Source organism: Antechinus flavipes, chromosome 3 (assembly GCF_016432865.1).
Source record: "Antechinus flavipes isolate AdamAnt ecotype Samford, QLD, Australia chromosome 3, AdamAnt_v2, whole genome shotgun sequence".
NCBI lineage: Eukaryota > Metazoa > Chordata > Mammalia > Dasyuromorphia > Dasyuridae > Antechinus > Antechinus flavipes.
In genome coordinates, this window is record NC_067400.1 from 605448164 (window position 1) to 605467152 (window position 18989).

At 46.2% G+C, this 18989-nt stretch overlaps 1 protein-coding gene across 2 annotated transcripts in view; it reads right to left on the reverse strand.

The window, feature by feature from the left end:
• The window catches only part of PRDM16 (PR/SET domain 16), a 32008-nt gene extending 26028 nt beyond the window's left edge, over nt 1-5980 (reverse strand). For both annotated transcript variants that reach the window (XM_051988748.1, XM_051988747.1), the window contains exon 1: nt 2732-5980. In XM_051988748.1, coding sequence (XP_051844708.1) covers nt 2732-4080 — 1349 coding nt within the window. In that variant the 5' untranslated portion in view covers nt 4081-5980. The remainder of the gene's footprint in view (nt 1-2731) is intronic.
• Nucleotides 5981-18989: the final 13009 nt, after the last annotated feature.

Consider the following 18989-nt stretch of genomic DNA (forward strand, 5'->3'; position numbering starts at 1 on the left):
AGTTTAGAAATAAAATTTCCAAGATTCAGGGGGCTTGGTTATCCAGGGAGAGGGCCATCTCATCTTGTGGGTCTCCACCTAGCAGCCTCTGGGCTTGCATTTATTAAGGATGAGTCAGAACAATGCCTTATAGGTTTAGAGTTGGGAGGGTCCCCCTGGATGTTCCTCATTTTATAGAGGAAGAAACTTACTCCAAAGCCAACTTCTTTCCTCCCATCCCATCACAGAACTGAGAGGCAAGCAGGATTTAAGGCGGGCTAGAGAAAAAAAAAGAAGTCTGGATACCTTCTACCTACTCTCAATTAGAACTGTGTCAAGAACATTCGTTTTGGACTCAGTAGATCTCAATTTGAATTCTACCACTAACTAGCTGTGTGATACTGGGCAAATCACTTTCCCTGGGCTTCTGTTTCTTTCTCTGTGAAATGTAGAATTGGATTTGCTGCTTTTTGAGGTCCCTTCCTATTTAAGATAATTTTGTCGATCTGGGTTGAGGAAGAAGTTAACAGGGGAGAAAGGAATAGGGAAGGTAGGGGAGAGAACAAGAGAGAACTGAGTTGTCACCCAAGGAAGAAGGCAGCTTTCTCACTCAGTTGTGTCTTGTTTCCTTGTGGTCTTGATTATCTAACTTCGCCTTCTCCTTTCTGGACCAGGCAATGGAAAATATAGGGTAGCGGTGCTTGGCTAGTGATCGGGGATCCCTTTTGAAAGGAATAAGTAGCATGGAGCCACATATTTCCAGGATTTGGGGTTGGATGCTGCTTTCCAAAGGACCACAATGAGGAGAAATGGGTAGAAATCAGGGGAGAAAATGAAAGAAGTCCTGAGGGATGGGAAGAGCAGAGGTTGACTCCCTTTGGGGGAAGTGAAAGAAGCCACAGGAGAAGCAGCTGGAGCTGGGGAAGAGATTAGATAAATTGGGGAGGGGAGATGAGGGAGAAGGCCCCCAGGAAGGCTGCTGAGTGCTAAAGCTGGCGGGGCTCTGAAAACATCTGTGATGTCTTAGGATCTCCTCAACTTCCCATGTAAGGCTCAGAATCACAACACAGTCCCTCACTCTGCCTCCATCACGAGCTCAGAGCGGTACTATTCCAGCATCTTCTTGTTTGGGCTCCTTACCTCCAGCCCTCCACTCTCTAATACATAACTACGAAGGCCTTTTATCCCCTCTAGATAAAAACAAAAAAGTCTCTTTTGGACTTCACAATGTGGCTCCAACCCACTAGACTGACCTCATGTCAGTAATAGTTGATATTTATATTCACTTTGTGCTAGACACTGTGTTAAGCATTCTGTGCTCTCATTATCTCACTTATTCATCCTGGTTATCTTGGGAGCAAGGTTTTATTATTACCCCCATGTTATAGATAAAGAAACTGAGACAGGCAAAGTTGAAGTGATTTGCCCAGGGTCACACAACTGGTAAGTGTCTCAGGAGGACACTCAGGTCTTCTTGACTACAAGTACATGTCTCAGACACTTTGATTTGTCACTTTGGTTTCCTGCAATCCCAATTCATTTCAAGGCTCACATCAAGTGCAACCTTCTCCAAAAAGCCTTTTGTGATCCATCCCTGGTAGGGGACAACCTTTGAAATTACTCTCTCTTTCTATATATTGAATGTATTTAGTATATGGAGTATGTGTATGTGTTGTGTACACAAATAAAATATATACATGCACTCCTATACACACATCTGGAGCTATATGTGTATATGTATCTCTTTCTATTTATCCTTCTTCACATTCTCTCTTCCTTCCTTCTCCTTCTCTCCCTCCTTTCCCTTCTTTTCCTTTCCTCCCTTCCCTCCCTCCCTTCCTTTCTCCCTCCCTCCTTCCTTCCTTCCTTCCTTCCTTCTTCCTTCCTTCCTTCCTTCCTTCCTTCCTTCCTTCTTCCTTCCTTTGCTATTCCTCAAGAACAAGCATTCCCTGCTGCTTTTGCTGGTTAGTAGGCACAAGGAAGTTTCCTTCCTTCTTCCTTCCTTCCCTCCTTTCCCTCCTTTTTTTCCTTTCCTTTCCTTTCCTTCCTTCCTATGCTATTCCTCAAGAGCAAGAATTCCCTGCTGCTTTTGCTGGTTAGTAGGCATAAGGAAGCTTCCTTCCTTTCTTCTTCCTTCCTTCCCTCCTTTCCCTCCTTCTTTTCCTTTCCCTTCTTCCTTCCTCCCTCCCTCCCTCCCTTCCTTCTTCCTTCTTCCTTCCTTCCTTTCTTCACACATACACACACATATATAAATACATACACACTATATATGAATAGATACACACATATTCATACATACTATATACACACATACATGTATACACATACATATATAAAACTATATATAAAGTTTGTAATTTCCTATCTGTGTTTTTCTACAGTAGAACATAAGCTTTTTGAAGGGAGGGACTGTTTTATATTTTGTGTCTTCAGCACCTAGCAGGGGGCCTGACATATATGTTGAATAAATGAATGGATGATTCACATGACTTGAATACATGACAGCCAGAAATGAGACCTTTGGCTATTTGGAGGGAGCCACAGCTAGGAGATTTGGCTGACGGGTCCCTGTTAGGAAACTGAAGTGGCTTGGGAGAAGGCTTAGGAGTTATCTTGGGATCACCTCAAGTGAAAATGAGACTCTGAACCTTTCCGGCCCGGTTCCAATTCCAAGTCCTCCCGAACCCTCCTCCCTCACAGTGTTTGGCACCCACCCCGGAAGCGGAGGGGTGAGGGCAGGGTATGTTAATACCTGTATATTGGGTCCATGAAAAAAGGTGACGGCTTGGCGTAGTGCAGGGAAGGCTGTTGGGGGAGCTGAGATGGCGAGATCTTGGGCAACATTTCACTGGGAAGGAGTTTCCTCTCCCCGTATATGTGGTTTTTCCGGGGCTCTCTTCCTCCGTTCTGGCTGGCCCGGATCCGGTTGCCAATGCTCAAGTCTAAAGGCTGCTCCTCTCCGGAAGCCTGGGCCTGGGGGAGGATCTTGGGGGTGGGCAAAATGGGCTTCATCTCTTTTGGTTTGGTAGTGAGATCAAAAGGGGACTCGGAGCTGGTGCTGCCCACCTTGTGGAGATCTCGGGGCGACTTTGGTTCGGCTTTGACCAGCAAGTTGTGGTTCAGGGTGCGGTCCGTGAAGGGGTAGAGAGAGTGGGGGAAGTTGGGGAGGAACTGAAACGGGAACATGGAATGATACGGGAGCGAGCCCATCTTCTTCTCCTGCATCCCCATGAAGCCGGGCCCGAAGTACTTCTCGGCGATGGAGGCGATGGCCTTGATGGAATCGTTCGCCGCTCCCGACGTGGGCAGCAGCTGCTCTTCCGGGGGAGGGAAGAAGGAATGCTGGGAGTAGAAGACGGGGACCTCGCCGAGGCTGTTGGGGGCCCCGGGAGCCCCCGAGCCGCCGCCGAAGTCCGCTTTGCCCTCGGCGCCTTTGCTCTTGTCCTTGCTCTTATCCCGGTCGCTGTCCACGTCGCTGTCCAGGTCGGAGCCCGTGCCCGTGGTGGTGTCCAGGTCGGTCCCCGTGGTCGTGTTCACGTCCTCGAAGTCGCTGCCGTCGGACATGTCGCTGTTCCGGGCCTTCAGCTTCTCCAGGTAGGAGTTGTCCAGGCCGCCCTCGAACTTCTCCTCGCCGGCCGCGCTCTGGCTGTTGTTGCTGACGGCGGAGATCAGGGGCAGCGCCGGGTTGCCCAGGGGGCTCGGGAGCTTGGCGTCTTGCGTGTGGTTGAGGGGGCTCTTGAGCAGCGGGGTGGGAGGTAGCAAAGGCGGCCGGGGGTACAGGGACGGAGGGAAGATCCCCGGGAAGCCCGGAGTGAGCGCGGGGAAGGCCGGAGGGCCGGCCGAGAAGGGCAGCCCCCCGGGATGGGGCCTGGAGGGGAAGTAGTCATTGAAAGCGAGGCCGGCGTGGTTGAGGTTGGGGGCCGCCTTGGCCTTGTCCATCATGGAGCCGGGCGTCAGGGGTAAGGCCGGGGCGAAGATGCCCCCGGGGTTGTAATGGTTCTTGCCCTCGCAGAAGCGGCGGTGCTTGTTGAGAGAGGAGGTAGTGCTGAACATCTGGCCACAGTCTTTGCACTTGATCTGGGTCCGGCAGTCCGCGTGCATCCGCTTGTGGCGGCAGAGGTTGGAGAACTGCGTGTAAGACTTGTGGCAGACCTCACCTAAAACATCAGCAGCAACCAAAGACAAAAGCAATATGAAATTACCGCGAAAGGACTGGGGGGCCGGGGTGGGGGTGGGGCGGCGGGATGTGGGGGAGGGGGGAAGAGGACGGAGACTGCCCCCAGCGTTGCCCAGCCAGCCGCCCGAGGCACGCAGGAACTGCTCCTCTTCTCTCCCGGGGTCGGGCACGCGCCGGTCTCGGCCATTTTTCCCATGTGGGACCCTAGCAAATCACTTCTGCCTGCCTCGTCTGTAAAATGGGGATAAGAAGTGCACCTGAATCCACGGGGGTGGAAGGGGAACAAGCTAGAGAGCTCGGGCAACCAGAGAAATGCTCTCGTGCCTATTAGATGGCAGAGTTTTTTGCCAAACCCGAACTCGTTTTCTGAATTAAAGCACTTTCTTTTTCCCCCAATGCTGTTGAAATCACAGATCCTTTGGGCAAAAATAATGATCAGAGCTGGCTTTTAAAGAGCCCTTGGATACTTGCGGTTGCTTTACCCACATCTCATTCAAGTTTCACAACCAGCCTGAGGTGGGTGCTGGTTACAGACAGGAAGCAGGTGTGTTGCCTAAGAAGTATGAGAAGTAGGATTGGAATCCGGGTCTTTTCTATTCCAAGGTTATGTTCTATGCTGTTCTCTCAACATTCACGGGAAAAATTGGATATTGACTTCATTTTCTGGGTAGCTTCTCCCTGCCCCCTCCCTCCTTTCCTTTTTCCCTCCCTCCTTCTTTCCTTCCTTTCTTCCTTTCATCCTTCCTTCCTTCCTTCCTTCCTTTCATCCTTCCTTCCTTCCTTCCTTCTTTCCTTCCTTCCTTCTTCCTTCCTTCCTCCCTCCTTTCCTCCCTTCCTTCCTTCCTTCCTTCCTTCCTTCCTTCCTTCCTTCCTTCCTTCCTTCCTTCCTTCCTTCCTTCCTTTCTTCTTTCCTTCCTTTCTTCCTTCCTTCCCTCTTTTCTCCCTCCCTCCATCCTTTTTCCTTCCTTCCTTTCCTCCTTCCATCCAGCACTTTTGCTTTTTGATGACAGATGAAAACAGACTGAGTAGAGTTGATAAAGGAAGTTAGTAGGAAATAGAAGAAAAGGTCAGAGGAGTCAGGAGGGGGAGCTGTAGGAGATAGGGCAAGGGGGCAGTTGATAGTTAATAAAACATCTGATGAGTAATGTAAGTACAGACCTGGAGGCCCTGAGTGAACCAGGAAAGTCACCCCTGGCACATTGAGCCACTCAGGATCCAGGCATGGCTCTGCCTGCTTTTTCAACAGGAAAGGTCAGCATCAGATAGAATGTAAGACATTAGGACAAAGTAGCTGAGACCAGATTTTATCTTTCTGCTCTTTTCCCACTGGCATGTGAAATGAACCTGTCTACAAGCATACTTTATTTTCCTTTTCCTCTTGTTTTTCTAAAATGGGGAAAGCTGTTAAAAACAAAACAAACTTGGCTCCCTTTCTCTCTCCTCCTTTTCACTTATATTCTCCCTCTCATTTTTTCTCTTTCTATTCATTCACTTTGTTTTTCCTTCTCATTCTCTCTATCATTTCTTATCTTCCCCCATTTCCCTTCTCATTTTAACTCACTAATCCTCATCTCATTCTTTCTCTCTTTTTCACATTTTCTCTCAGACTCATTTCCCTCCCTTATTATTTCTTTCTCATTCTCATTTCCTCTGATCCTCTCTAATTCTCTATCCCTGATGGGCAATTTCTTTACTTTCTTTCTTTCTCATGCTCTCGTCTTCTTCCTCCTTTTTAAAATCCTGTCTCTCATTTTCATCGACTCTGTCTCTCTCTGTCTCTGTCTCTGTCTGTCTCTGTTCTGTTTCTCTCTCTCTCTGTTTCTCTCTCTCTCTCTCTCTCTCTCTCTCTCTCTCTCTCTCTCTCTCTCTCTCTTTCTCTCCCTCTCTCCCTCCTGCTAACAATGAGTCGCCCCTCCACAGGGTTAGTTCTATAAATATGCCTCAGACCAGCCCTTGCCTTTTGCAAGGAACGAGGCCAGACTTTCTATCTCAATAAGTAATTGCCAAATGTGCACCGACACTCTAGCTGTGCACACTTGCAGGTCTACACTTAGCCCTCTGTCAGTGTCTCATTAGAGAGTTGCAGTCCTTAGCTCTGAAAATGAGGTTTGGAGCCGAATTCTGTGCCTGGGGCCAAAAGCCTTAAGAGGGGGCCTAGCATTTGATGCCCTGCCTGGGCAGAGGCGTGTTTGTGCCATGGCTTCCCACATCCCAAGGCATATTTTCTCATATAAATGAGACTCAGTCAGGCATGTGGGCATGAGGGAAAGTGAAGTTCTGGGAGAGGTCCCCAGGGGTCTTGTGGTCCTTCCAAAGACAACTCTTTAAGGAGGGTGAAGCCCTAGAGATTTGAGATGAATACTGGGGAAGAACAACTCAGACCAACCTAGATATCAAGTTTGTTTCATGGTGGCAACTTGCTTCCAGGCAGCCATGTTGGTAGGACGCAGATGCCCTGATAGTCTGGATATGTCCCCCCAAGCCGGGCTCTCAGAGGCCCCTGGCAAAGGCCAAGGTCCACTCAAATCCTGCTGCTTTCCCTCCAGCCTAATCTTCCCATCCCTGTGTTTCTTTATGGGCCATCATTGCCCAGAGGTTCACATCTGGGCTGTTGTTTCCCCTTCCCAGAGTCTCCTATTCTTAGCCTTTTGCGCAAGGAGAAGAAGTGTCCACATTCATTGTGGGCTCCCAACACAAAGGCTGGCAGATTTCTTTCCTTCTTCACAACTAAAATGACTCCCACCCTCTGTGCTCATTTTAAAAACAGCAACAAACCGAGACCCGCCCCCCCACGGCCCTCCCCTTCCCCGTCCTTTACAAGCTCACATGTGTCCAGGTACACAAAGACCTACACAGCCTTGCCCAAATACATACATTCTCCATATCCCTTCAGCCTCTGGGATGCTGATCAGGAAACTAGCTGCTGGGGCGTGGAACCAACAGACTCTTTTTCAGTGGCTAGAGTGTGGCTCTGGGGCTCTCTCCGTGTACGTATTCGTGTTGTGATATGTGACATGTCACCACGAGCCCAAAAGGACCGGCCTGATTTGAAGGCTTGGAAGTTGGATGGGACTTCTCCCTTTTGGATGGATTACTGCCCATCGAAGCCTCCCTCCTTTTCAGAAGGGTCACACTTCAGATTTATTTCAGAGTTGTTTGTATATTTTTCCTTCCAAGGGGGTGAGGGCAAACACTCCCCCCCCCCCTTTCTTAAACTTCCCCCTCACTCCTTTGGCCTGGGCCAGAGGATGCTATATGGCGGTTTGGAGGATACATAAAGGTTTATTATACATGTCTAATCTAATCTTCTACAACTGCATCTCCCTAACTGGATGAAATTTGTATAAACACAGCCACGCCAAGTTGGGGGTTTTCTCATTAGCTTGATCCCCTTCGCCAGAAGCCAAGGTCAGATGGCATGCAAGTGGGTAGAAGGCCAAGGAGCTGGGGCAGTGGCAGGGGGGAGGTGGGGGACGAGGGGAGATGGGGGATAGGACACAGCCTAAGCTTTTTCCTCTGTTCCCTTCTCTTCCCCCAGGCCCCCTCAATCCACAGAGAGTTTTTCAGTACGAGGAAAACAGTGGGTTTTGGGTGCTCTTGGGAAGTCTGAGACTTAATGTTAATATAATCTCAGCAGGACGGGGCAGAGAAGGAGATGGGAGCCAGAAAAGTAGTTGCTTTTGAACGTCATGCAGGATCCCATTTTGGGGGCTCTGTTTGCTAACTGAAACTCACACAGATATTCTTTCCCATTCCAAATCTTGCCCCCCCCCCAATAAGAGCTATCAGTACTTAAAAAACAATCAGCTTCCCTTTTAAAAGTCACAGATCTCTTCTAAGATACCGCACTTGTCCCCCCCCCCAAGCCCCAGACATCCCCCCTTCCTTCTCTTTACTGTCACCCTCACCCCACCCTTGCTCTGCACTGGGCTTCTATCCCAGAGGAAACAGACTCCCAATGTGGCTCATTGAGAGCTGTCTTGCCGGTGCCTTTTCCCAAGGTCTATGAGGGAGCCTGTCAGTGGATTTTGTTTATTTTCTTACCTATTCCTGCCCAGGAGAAGGCTTGGCTGCTAGCTTAAAAAACAAAACTGTAGGCCAGAAATGTGTTGATACTTATATGTAAGCCTGATGGAGGCCCCGAGCTGGTTGGGAAGTAAATCCTGGAGGCATTGAGGGGAGAACCTGGGGCCAAATCCACTTTATGCCCTCTCCCTCCCGTCCCTACTGACATCAGGGCATGGTGGACATCCTAGCAGCTGGGATGTAGGAAGGAGAAATGTCAATGTGTAGCTTGGAAAAGTAGGGAGGGGGAGGTCAACACTACTTTCCTTGATGATGGTGGATCAACCCTCTGTCCAGCGCTTAGCCCAGTGCCTGATGCATAGTAGGTACCTAATAAATGTTTGCTGATTGTATTATTGCCTTCCAATTCTTTTCTTCCTTCCAGAGGCCCCCATCTACTCATATTTAACATGATGGTAGGGCAAGACACTCCCCCCCCCCCCCAGACTCTGAGACATTCCAATAAATGCACATAGTAGGCAGTTTACAAATGTTTGTGGAATGAATGAAAGAAAGAGTGACCGAAATAAGTTTTCAAACCAATGGCTAGAAAAATAGAACTCAATGAGTCTCATCTTACAGAAGAAGGAAAAAAAATTCAGGAAGCAGATTCTCTTTGGCTCCCCATTAAAATCTGGGTACCTAAGGCAGAGAGCACTTTCCTGGATAAAGGGGAGTCCCTCAAATTTGTTTTGTTTTACTGTCTATCAGCTTTGTTCTCAGCTGCCAGCATAGGATGGCTCCATTCACCAACCATACCCTTCCTTGCCCCCCTCATTTGTATGCATTTTTTAAACCTCTGCTGTCTAAGACCAGAGAACTTTCTTTACAATTTCTATTTGTATTTAACATTTAATATAACATTTGGCACCTAGTAGGAGCTTCATAAATGCTTTTTTGTTCATCTATCCAGGGTCCTGATTCTTTTTGGAGTTCTGTTTGTGGGGACAGGGAGGACCTGGACCCAGAAAATTGCTTACTAGACCGTAGGAGAACCGAACCTCCTTGGAGTCATTATTGAAACATAAAGCTTCAGGGAGAAAAAACAAAGTAATATGGGTGGGGGATGGAAAGAGCAAGGACAGCAGTGCAAGAGAGCAGAAGAAGGGGGGGTGGGAGAGGGAGAGAAGTGAGGGCATAGTAGCCCCACAAGGCTTCTGGGAGATGGGGCTTTTAACTTGTCAGAAAACTCAGAAATTGCTCTGAATGTTTTCTGAAAAAACAGGGATCCTGCAAAGGAGAAGGGGGAGGAAAGGGGGGGCTGGGGAAGAGAAAGGTGGAGGGGGTGCTGCTGGGGAATTTCTTCTTGTTCTTTGACCTCCACAATTAGAGCCCTGACTCGCTCGGGAGCGAGGGAAGGAGCCTGTCAGGAGGAGCCCAATTACCCCGCCGGTTGGCCAGCCAGTCACCCCCATGACAACTTACATATGAAAGGTTTCACCGTGCTGTGGATGTGCTTGTGCTGTTTGAGGCCAGATGAGGTGGCAAAGGTTTTCCCACAGTCCGGGCAGGCGTGAGCCCTGGCGCCCACGTGCTGGGAGCGGATGTGCCGCTGCAGGTTACTGGGGTCCGTAAAGACCTGGGGGGGGAAGCTCTGTTAGTCTAGGGTCCCTGGAAGGGGGTGGATGGAGGGATGGGGGAGTAAGGAGGTATTCTTCTCGCTTACTCTGGAATGGGGAAACACCAGTCTAACAATCTGCCCTCTGCACCTCTCTGTCTCCCCAGTTTGTGCTAGGGCCCATAAATTAGGAACGGCAATGATTACTGTCCCTAAATTACAAATGGGTAAACTGAGGCTGAGTGCTGTGCAAAATATAAGTGATTAGCAAATGCTTTGATGAATCAAACTGAATTAAGTGGACAGCCCAGCATCTCAGAGACAATATTGACTTTGTACAATTTTGAACTCATGGACTATAATGCAAGATCATCAATAAAAATTGGGTAGAGAAGGGATGTATGAGAATCCATCAGCTTCTCTTCTCTCCTTCCCTCATCCCCATTCCAATTCAATGACCCAATTTCCTGGGGAAGGAAACCCAGACTGGCAGGCCTACCAACTCTTTGTGGGTGGACCAACCGTGGTGAGCTCTGGGTTAGCCTGTCATAAAAAATCAAATAGCCCACTGTGATTTCCAGACGAATGGAGACTCTCCTGGCCCAAGTCTGTCGTTCATAAGGGGTCTAAGGTCTAAAGTCCAAGAGACGGGAAGACACGAGCCTACTTAAGTATTGGGTAACCCAGGAAGGACCATCAGTAGTCTCCTAACTTTTGGCATGTTGGAGCTCAGGAAAGAGCGGCTCATATGCTACCAGGTGGAGGAACGGCAGATTTAAGCTTGCGGGACCGGTCAGGAGACCAAGTGAACGCAGAGAGAATCTGGTATCTCTCTCAAGACAAAAGCCATCATTAGAGGGCTCAGAGGAACAGTTCATTGCCTTTGTGATACCTCCCATCATGGTGGCCCAGAATCTGGCCTTTTAAAACCTTCAAGGGCCAGCTCAGATGTCACTTCCCCTTGAGACATCTATTCTACTTCCCAACCAGCAGTAAACTTGAACCCTTTGGTATAGAATGGTTGTCCTTGCACTTCGTTAGAAAGCTGTCCCCTAGGAGAGGGGCTGGCTTGGTTCTGCTGGGCCTGGAGGACCCAATAGGGTAGTTAGCCAACCTAACAATGAGAGCTGTCTATAAGAGCTGCCTCTGGAGGTAGTGAGATCCCCCTAGCTGGGGTTTTTGGGCAAAGACTACAATATTTATGCAATATTACAAAGAGGATTCTCATTTCAGGTATGGCTTGGACTCCCTGGCAAATCCCAAACTGCCTTTTGACAATCCTTTTCCAATCCTTTCCAGCCATTCACTTAGCTTTGTATTATATCCAGGGGTGTGCAGGTAAATGTTGAACAACCAGCTTTCCAGAATAAAGTTATATATTTTTAAGTTTGATCTGCATTATTGACATTTTCTCCAGCACTTTCTAAAATCTAGTCAATTAACAAAACGATAAATTAAGCCCTGACGTGTAGCATTTGCTGATTTCAATATTTCCTCATATTGAAAATTTAAAAATAAGCAAAACTAAATGATCACTAGTGTTTGAGTGATTGGAATTTGGAGCTCTCCCTGCCGGAATTCAATTCCTAGTTAGGGAATAGAGTTTGAGGCAGCAAAGAGAATGCAAGACTCCTCTTCCTGAGTTCAAATTTGACCTCAGACACTTATATATGGTTGTGTGATCCTGAGCAAGTCACTTTGCTTTGTTTGCCTCAGTTTCCTCATCTGTAAAATGATTTGGAGAAGGAAATGGCAAACTACTCTCCAGGACCTGTGTCAAGAAAACCCTAAATGGGGTCATGGAGAGTTAGACAGGACTGAAATCTGAATGAGCTAGCTCCAGCAAGACTCTAATATCGATCTCTAAATGTGTGCAAGTATGGGGTAGGTTGCCATCTTTCTTCCTTACCTCCGTTTGCTGATTTCTCTGTTCTTTTTCAACACAGCTTGTGTATCACCTTTTCTATGGGGTAGCTATTAGGCAGTTAATGCTTATTTTTACCTTTTATATTATGTGTCTATCTTGTCTGTCTTCATGAGGCACATTTTCTTCTCTATTACATAGACTGTGAATCCTCTGAAAGCAAAGGACCATTTTGTCTTTGTCTGCCCAGAGCTCACACAGTCCATATTGACTAAAGCCTTATTGATTGATTGATCCGCTTCATTATAGGGAACTTCTACACTGACGAACTCATGGATATACTTGAATATAGAGGGAGGTCTATCATCCCAGGAGGGGTCTAGGGCTTATAATGTGTCAGGATTTGAACTCAGCCTTTAATGAGCATCTGTTGAACATCATCGAGGAACATCCCACTTCCCTAACTCTACTATAAGCTTCTCTATGGCAGGGGTGATGTCTTACACATTGCCGCATGTGCCTAGCCATGGGTTGGGTGCGGAGCAGGCCCTCCATGGAGATTTGGTCCATTTCCCTTCACTAGACAGATGGAATGGCGGTCACCGGTGGGGTTGTCCTCCAGCCTCCCCCGGCACCTCGAAGACACCTCCCACCCATCTTACCTTCACACAGTTTTCACATTCAAACCGCTTGCCACTATCATGGGACATCTGGTGGCGAATCAGGTTGGACTTCCAGTTGAAGGCCTTGGGGCACTGGTCACACTTGTACTCCCGTTCCTCCGTGTGGATGATCATGTGTTGTTCTAAGCTGGGCATTGGAGAGAAGGGAGGGGTGGAGCAGGGGTCATCACCCTGTGGGTTCTCCCTTGGGGTAGAAGAACCAGGGCAAGCCCACAGGTCACGGACTCCCCAGCCCTGTTAGCCAGGACTGACCAGTCACAGCAGGTGGGAAGAGGAAGGCTCTTCTCAGGGGTGCCAGAAAACTCCTCGGGGTCCAGAAGCCCTGGGGGCCTCTAGAACCACTGTCACACCTCCCGTTCTCAGTAGGTCATATACCAGCTGCTGGAGAGTTGGGGACAGTTTCATTTTTGTCTTTGTAACCCCAAAATCTGCTAGAGTCCTTGGCAAAGAGCAGAAATCTTATAAGTGCTTGCTGAGTTGAATTGAATTAAATTGTATTTTAATGAAAAATTCACAGAATCACAGAATTTTAGAATTGGAAGGGTTACCTCATTGGCCATTTCGTCCAACCCATAGTTCAGAGAACATTTGCTGCCTGGTATCCTCCCAATTGTCTTTATTAAAAGGAAAGAGGGGAGAGAATAGAGAGGGTTTGGAAGTAGAAAGTATCCTCGACATCATTAAGTCTAACTCATATTACAGAGAGGGAAACTGAGGCCAAGACAGGGAAAATGACCCGCCTATGTTATTACAAGTGGTAAGGGGCCAAGCCAAGATATGAAATCAAGTCTTATGCCTCCAAATATGGAGTTCTTAGCAGTAAATTTTATCTGTCTATCTATGGTCTTCCTTCCTTCCTTCCTTCCTTCCTTCCTTCCTTCCTTCCTTCCTTCCTTCCTTCTTCCTTCCTTCTTCCTTCCTTCCTTCCTTCCTTCCTTCCTTCCTTCCTTCCTTCCTTCCTTCCTTCCTTCCTTCCTTCCTTCCTTCCTTCTTCCTTCCTTCCTTCCTTCCTTCCTCCTTTTCTCTCTTCCTTCCCTCTTTCCTTCCTCTCTCTCTTTCTCTCTCCCTCTCTCTTCCTTCCTTCCTTCCTTCCTTCCTCCTTCCTTCCTTCCTCCTTCCTTCCTTCCTTCCTCCTTCCTTCCTTCCTTCCTTCCTTCCTTCCTTCCTTCCTTCCTTCCTTCCTTCCTTCCTTCCTTCTTCCTTCCTTCCTTCCTTCCTTCCTTCCTTCCTTCCTTCCTTCCTTCCTTCTTCCTTCCTTCCTTCCTTCCTTCCTTCCTTCCTTCCTTCCTTCCTTCCTTCTTCCTTCCTTCCTTCTTCCTTCCTTCCTTCCTTCCTTCCTCCTCCTTCCTTCCTTCCTTCCTTCCTTCCTTCCTTCCTTCCTTCCTTCCTTCCTTCCTTCCTTCCTTCCTTCCTTCCTTCCTTCCTTCCTTCCTTCCTTCCTTCCTTCCTTCCTTCCTCCTTCCTTCCTTCCTTCCTTCCTTCCTTCCTTCTTCCTTCCCTCTTTCCTTCCTCTCTCTCTTTCTCTCTTCCTCTCTCTTCCTTCCTTCCTTCCTGAAGAGTGGGAGAGTAGATCATAGATCTAAGGATTGGAAGGGACTAAGAAGCCATCAAGTCCAACTCCCTCACTTTACAGACGATGAAAGAAAGGCCCACAGGGCTCAAGTGACACAGTCAATAAATATCTGAACAGGATTTGCACACAGGACTTCTTAATTCCAAATCTATTTATCCCCTATGTTATGTTGCATCTGTGATTTCAGAGGTGAAGGGAACTCCCAGGGAAGGAAACTCCCTTTGCTATTACTCTTTTGTACTTCTCTACAGTTTGTAGTCTTGAAGAATTGACTAAAATTTTAAGAATTTAAGTCACTTGTCCAAGGTCATATAGACAAAAAGGGTCATAAGCAGGATCTGAATTCTTGTTGACTCAAAAGCCATCCATTATGCCCTACTAGACTTGTTTGTTCCCGTGTAGTAAATGCAGGGTCCTGGAAATAGGCAGAATTTGAGGGGTCCCCACTGCTCTGACTAGAATTTAAGTTTCCTGTCTTCCGCCATATTGGTTAACCACTAGGTTCTAAGGAACAGATCAAGGCATAGAAGATATGGGTGCTCCCGTGTATTGGGGCTGCTCATAAAAGTTAGTAGCAAATGAGCGTCTTTAGAAATGAGACTCGATAAGGTGGAGAGAACACAGCTGCCCACAATGGCCAAGTCCTGTTTGGATAAATGAGTGGTTTCTAATCCACTCGGTCTCCTGGGACATCCTCCTTTGCTCATGTGTTATGACTGTTAATCTTCATGAGTAACACAGTAATACATCATGGTCTGTTAATTACAGAGACTAATAATCCATTCTGATATGGAAACTCTGGGCTTTTTAGCATCAGGAAATTGTATCTCCCTCCCCCTCCCCATTGGTAATTGTGATTTATGTGTTTATTTAAAGAAAACACAGACACTCTTGAATAGTGCTTACTGGGAAAGCATCTTGGGGGATTTGGTGAAACATTTATTTTCTCAGTCATCTGTTAAGGGTGGAGGGTTTGTGTTCCCAAGTGAGACCCTTGATGAGATCTACATAAAATTCTGAGGAATTATTTATCCAGTTCAAGGCACTAGGAAGGACCCAGGAAAGAGACATTCTAATATTTTCTGGATAAATTGAGAGAGCGAGATAATGCAATGGATAGAGCACTAAGTTTGGAGTCAGGAGGATCTGAGTGGAAATTCTGGTTCAGATACATATATCATATATAACTCTGCCTCAGTTTCCCCATTTGTAAATGGCGATGAATAATAGCACCTATCTCCTGGGGTTGTTGTGAGTCTTAAACAATATACTATTTGTAAAGTGCTAAGTAAATGCCAAGTTTTACTACTTTAAAATCTGCAAAGCATTCTGTACAGACAAAAAGTCTGACAGGCTCTTGGGAGGCTGGAGATTCTCAATACTGGAGAGCCCCCATTTCTAATGCTTCTCATCTGTGCAACCTCTCCTGTCTTCTCATGTCTGTGGACCTCAGTTTCCTTGACTGTAAAGTGAGGGGGTTGGACCAGGTAAAATTGAAGGTCCCCTCCCAGCTTTCATTCCTCTATTCCTTTTCAAAGTGCTGTTTTTAGTGGGACACTTCCTGTCAAGCCTTAGAGATTCTAAAGACTGAGGATTGGAAGGAGCTTTCTAGAGTTCAGTCCCACCTTTTTTGTGAGTTTTTGCCTCTTCAGCAATCTCAGGAAAATGATAGATCTCTTTCCGGCTTAATGGTTTTAAATACACAAGCCAAATCAAAAAGGATTTTAAAAGATTCTACTATGTGCCATACACTGTGCTAAGCACTGGAGATAAAGGTAGAAATATAATACCAGTCCTCAAACCACTTATAATGGGGTGGGAAAAATAAAATATGTAATATTTCCAAGGAAACCAACAGTTAGCAATGAAGAAAAATAAAAATATATATGTATATATGTATATATATATATATATTTCTTCATCCAAGTTCACAGATCCATTAAAAATTCACGTGTTGCCTGAGAAACATGGGTTTGAATTCCTCAGATATTTACTGATTGTGTGATCATAGGGAAGTCAATTTGCCTCTGTGCCTCAGTTTTTTCATCTGTAAATTAGGGATAATTATTACCTGACCTATTTCACAGGGCTATTGTGAGAAAAGTGTTTAATGAACATCAAAGTCCAGGAAATATATGGGAGCTACTCTTTCCACTAAATTTACTGTCATGGGCACTATTGAAGAATTAATTTCTCTACCTTTTTTAAGATCACAACCTACCAGAGAAGTCTTCATCAGTCTGTCAGTTAGGTCCTATCGAAGAAGGGGTTCTTATTCCTTTGGGGTTCATGAACTAAGGTTGATGTTTTATTTATTATTTTTGGAAACAAGTGGGGTCACACAGACTGAATTGGAACTCAAGCTCTCCTGTCTCCAGAGCTGGTGCTCTCTATCCACTGCACCACTAGCTGTCTCAGCTGTGTGTGTGTGTGTGTGTGTGTGTGTATTTGTATATATATATACAAATATATATATATATACACACACACACATATTTGTGTATATATATATACACAAATATATATATACACACACACACACACATATCACTATAATCAGTTTTTTTGATAATACTCTCATTTAATGTATTTAGAAACATGATTCTGAGAAGGGGTCAAATCCTTCATCAGTCTTTCTCTCCACAGGATCCCTGACACCCCAAAAGGTAAAGAAGGTTAGATTTTAGGTCATTTTTTTATCAATCATATTTATCTGTGCATTGTTTCCTCATTATAATGTGAGGACTCTGAAAGCAAAGACTTTTTATTTTTGGCCTTTTTTTGTATCCACAGGACCCAGCACAGCACCTGGCATACAATAAATGCTCCATAAATATTAGCTAATTTTGATGCTCGGATCAGTTTTCTCCTCTGTACAATGAGTAGACTGGACTTGAACACCTCCGCCCCCGCTCTCACTCTATGATCTTCTGGGTCCAGCTCCCAGGAAGGGATGCTGTGAAGATGGCCCAGTTGGCCAAGAGTGGAAAGACCCAATTGGGAATAAGGAGTTTTGAGGAAGGGTTTTCCAGACTTTCTTCCCTCGGGGTCACCCGGGACCAGCAGAGAGATGGTACCTGTACTTATTGGGAAACATCCTCTCACAGTCTTTGCACTCATGGATCTGCCCATCGCCGACGCCCTCCTGCTTGATCTCCTCATTCAGGGTCTCATAGAGGGTGTTGACAGAATTGCAAGTATATTTCTTATGCCGCCGCAGATCTAACTTGGACTGGAACAGCTCATCGCATTCCTCACAGCGGAACGTGCGATCCTCTGCAAGAGAAAGCACAGCATGCTGGGAAAACTTACTCGTTCAGGTGATCAATCAATCAATTAACCAATTGATTCCACAAGTATTAAATGTCCACTCTGTGCAGGTCCGAGGACATCAATATAAAGAAGGAAATAATCCCAACTTGCGGTGAGCCTTCATTCTAATAGGGAGGACAAGTACCATAAAAATACATACAACAGAGTAGGAAACTGATATACAAATAAATACCTATGCATACATGTATATACATACACTTATATGTTCACATATACAGTGCATGTATATAATTATATATATATATATATATATATTATGTCAAAGATGAATTAGATATGGGTATGGATATGGACATAGACTTAGATAATGGCAGTTGGGCAGATCAATAGATAGAGCATCAGAACCAGAGTCAGGAAAACCTGGGATCAAATCCAGCCTGAGATACTTAACTAGCTGTGTGACCCTGGTCAGATCACTCAACCCTTGTCTGACTCAGTTTCCTCATCTGTAAAATGATAGCATCTATTCCCCCAAGGTTGTTATGAACATCAAATGAGATAACATTTCTAATAAGTGCTTAGCATAATGCCTGGTATGTAGTAGGTGCTATATTGTTGCTGAGTTATGTTTGACTCTTTGTGACCTCTATGGAAAAATTGTCCATGAGGATTTTCTTGGCAAAGATACTGAAATGGTTTGCCACATTTCTCTATCTCCTCTTCGTCCTCCACCCCGCCTCCTCCTCTTTCTTCTTTTTCCTCTCTTCCTCTTTCTCTCTCTGTGTTTCTTTCTCTCTCTCTCTGTCTCTCTCTTTCTCTCTCTGTGTCTCTCTCTCTGTCTCTCTCTCTGTCTGTCTCTCTCTGTCTCTGTCTCTGTCTCTCTCTCTCTGCCTCTCTCCTCTCTCTGTCTGTCTCTGTCTCTTTGTCTCTCTTCTACAAGTCATTTTCCAAAGAGGGAACTGGCTTCCTGAGTGAGTTCTGGTAAAACAGAAGCCTCCCGAGGGCAGGGGGAGTATGTTTGTAGAAGACCAGCCTCAGAGTCAGAACCATTTCATTCAAGCCTCAATTCTTCCACTGCCTTGTCAGGAAATCCCAGGCAAGCATCTTGGTATGATACTCTACCGTGATCCCCCTAAATCTCAGTCTCACCCTCTCTAAAAAAGAAGGCGATTGGAACAGTAGCACAGATCTCTGACATCAGGCAATGCTTCTTTTTTTGTCTTTGGAGCCCCAAAACTAGCCCTTTTTTTGCATGTGAGGATGGGGAAGGAGGAAGGAGTTGGCTTTGTGATTCGACGCTACTTGTTCTGCAACTTACAGTCTTAAAGAATTGTCAGGGCCCAGAGAAATAAATCAGCTTGACCAGAGTCAATGGCCAATGGGATTTGTCCTGAGGTGGTTCTAGATTTGAGACCAGCTATCTATACATGTCTTCATTCTCCCTAGCACACAGTCGGTGTATAATACATGCTTGTTGGGTTCCCTAGCACACAGCAGGTACAAAATAAATGTTTGTTGAGTTCCAATGAATGGATTGTCTATAGATATCAAACCTCATGGTTAGAAGGGATTTCAGCAGCCATGAAGGAGAATTCTCTTTATTACATCCTGTAAATCTTCTAGTGAGGGGCAACCCAATCCATCAGGCAGCCTGCTGTGATTTGACCCTCTTCTTTACTGGTTTAGTCGAGGAGGGGCCATCCCCAGATGTCTTGACTTTAGTCAAGCTACTGAACTCCAATGACTTTGGAGGAGAGAGTGAGATTGACCACTTTGCACGGTTCTGCTCCAATCCAATGCACGTGCAAGCCATCCCT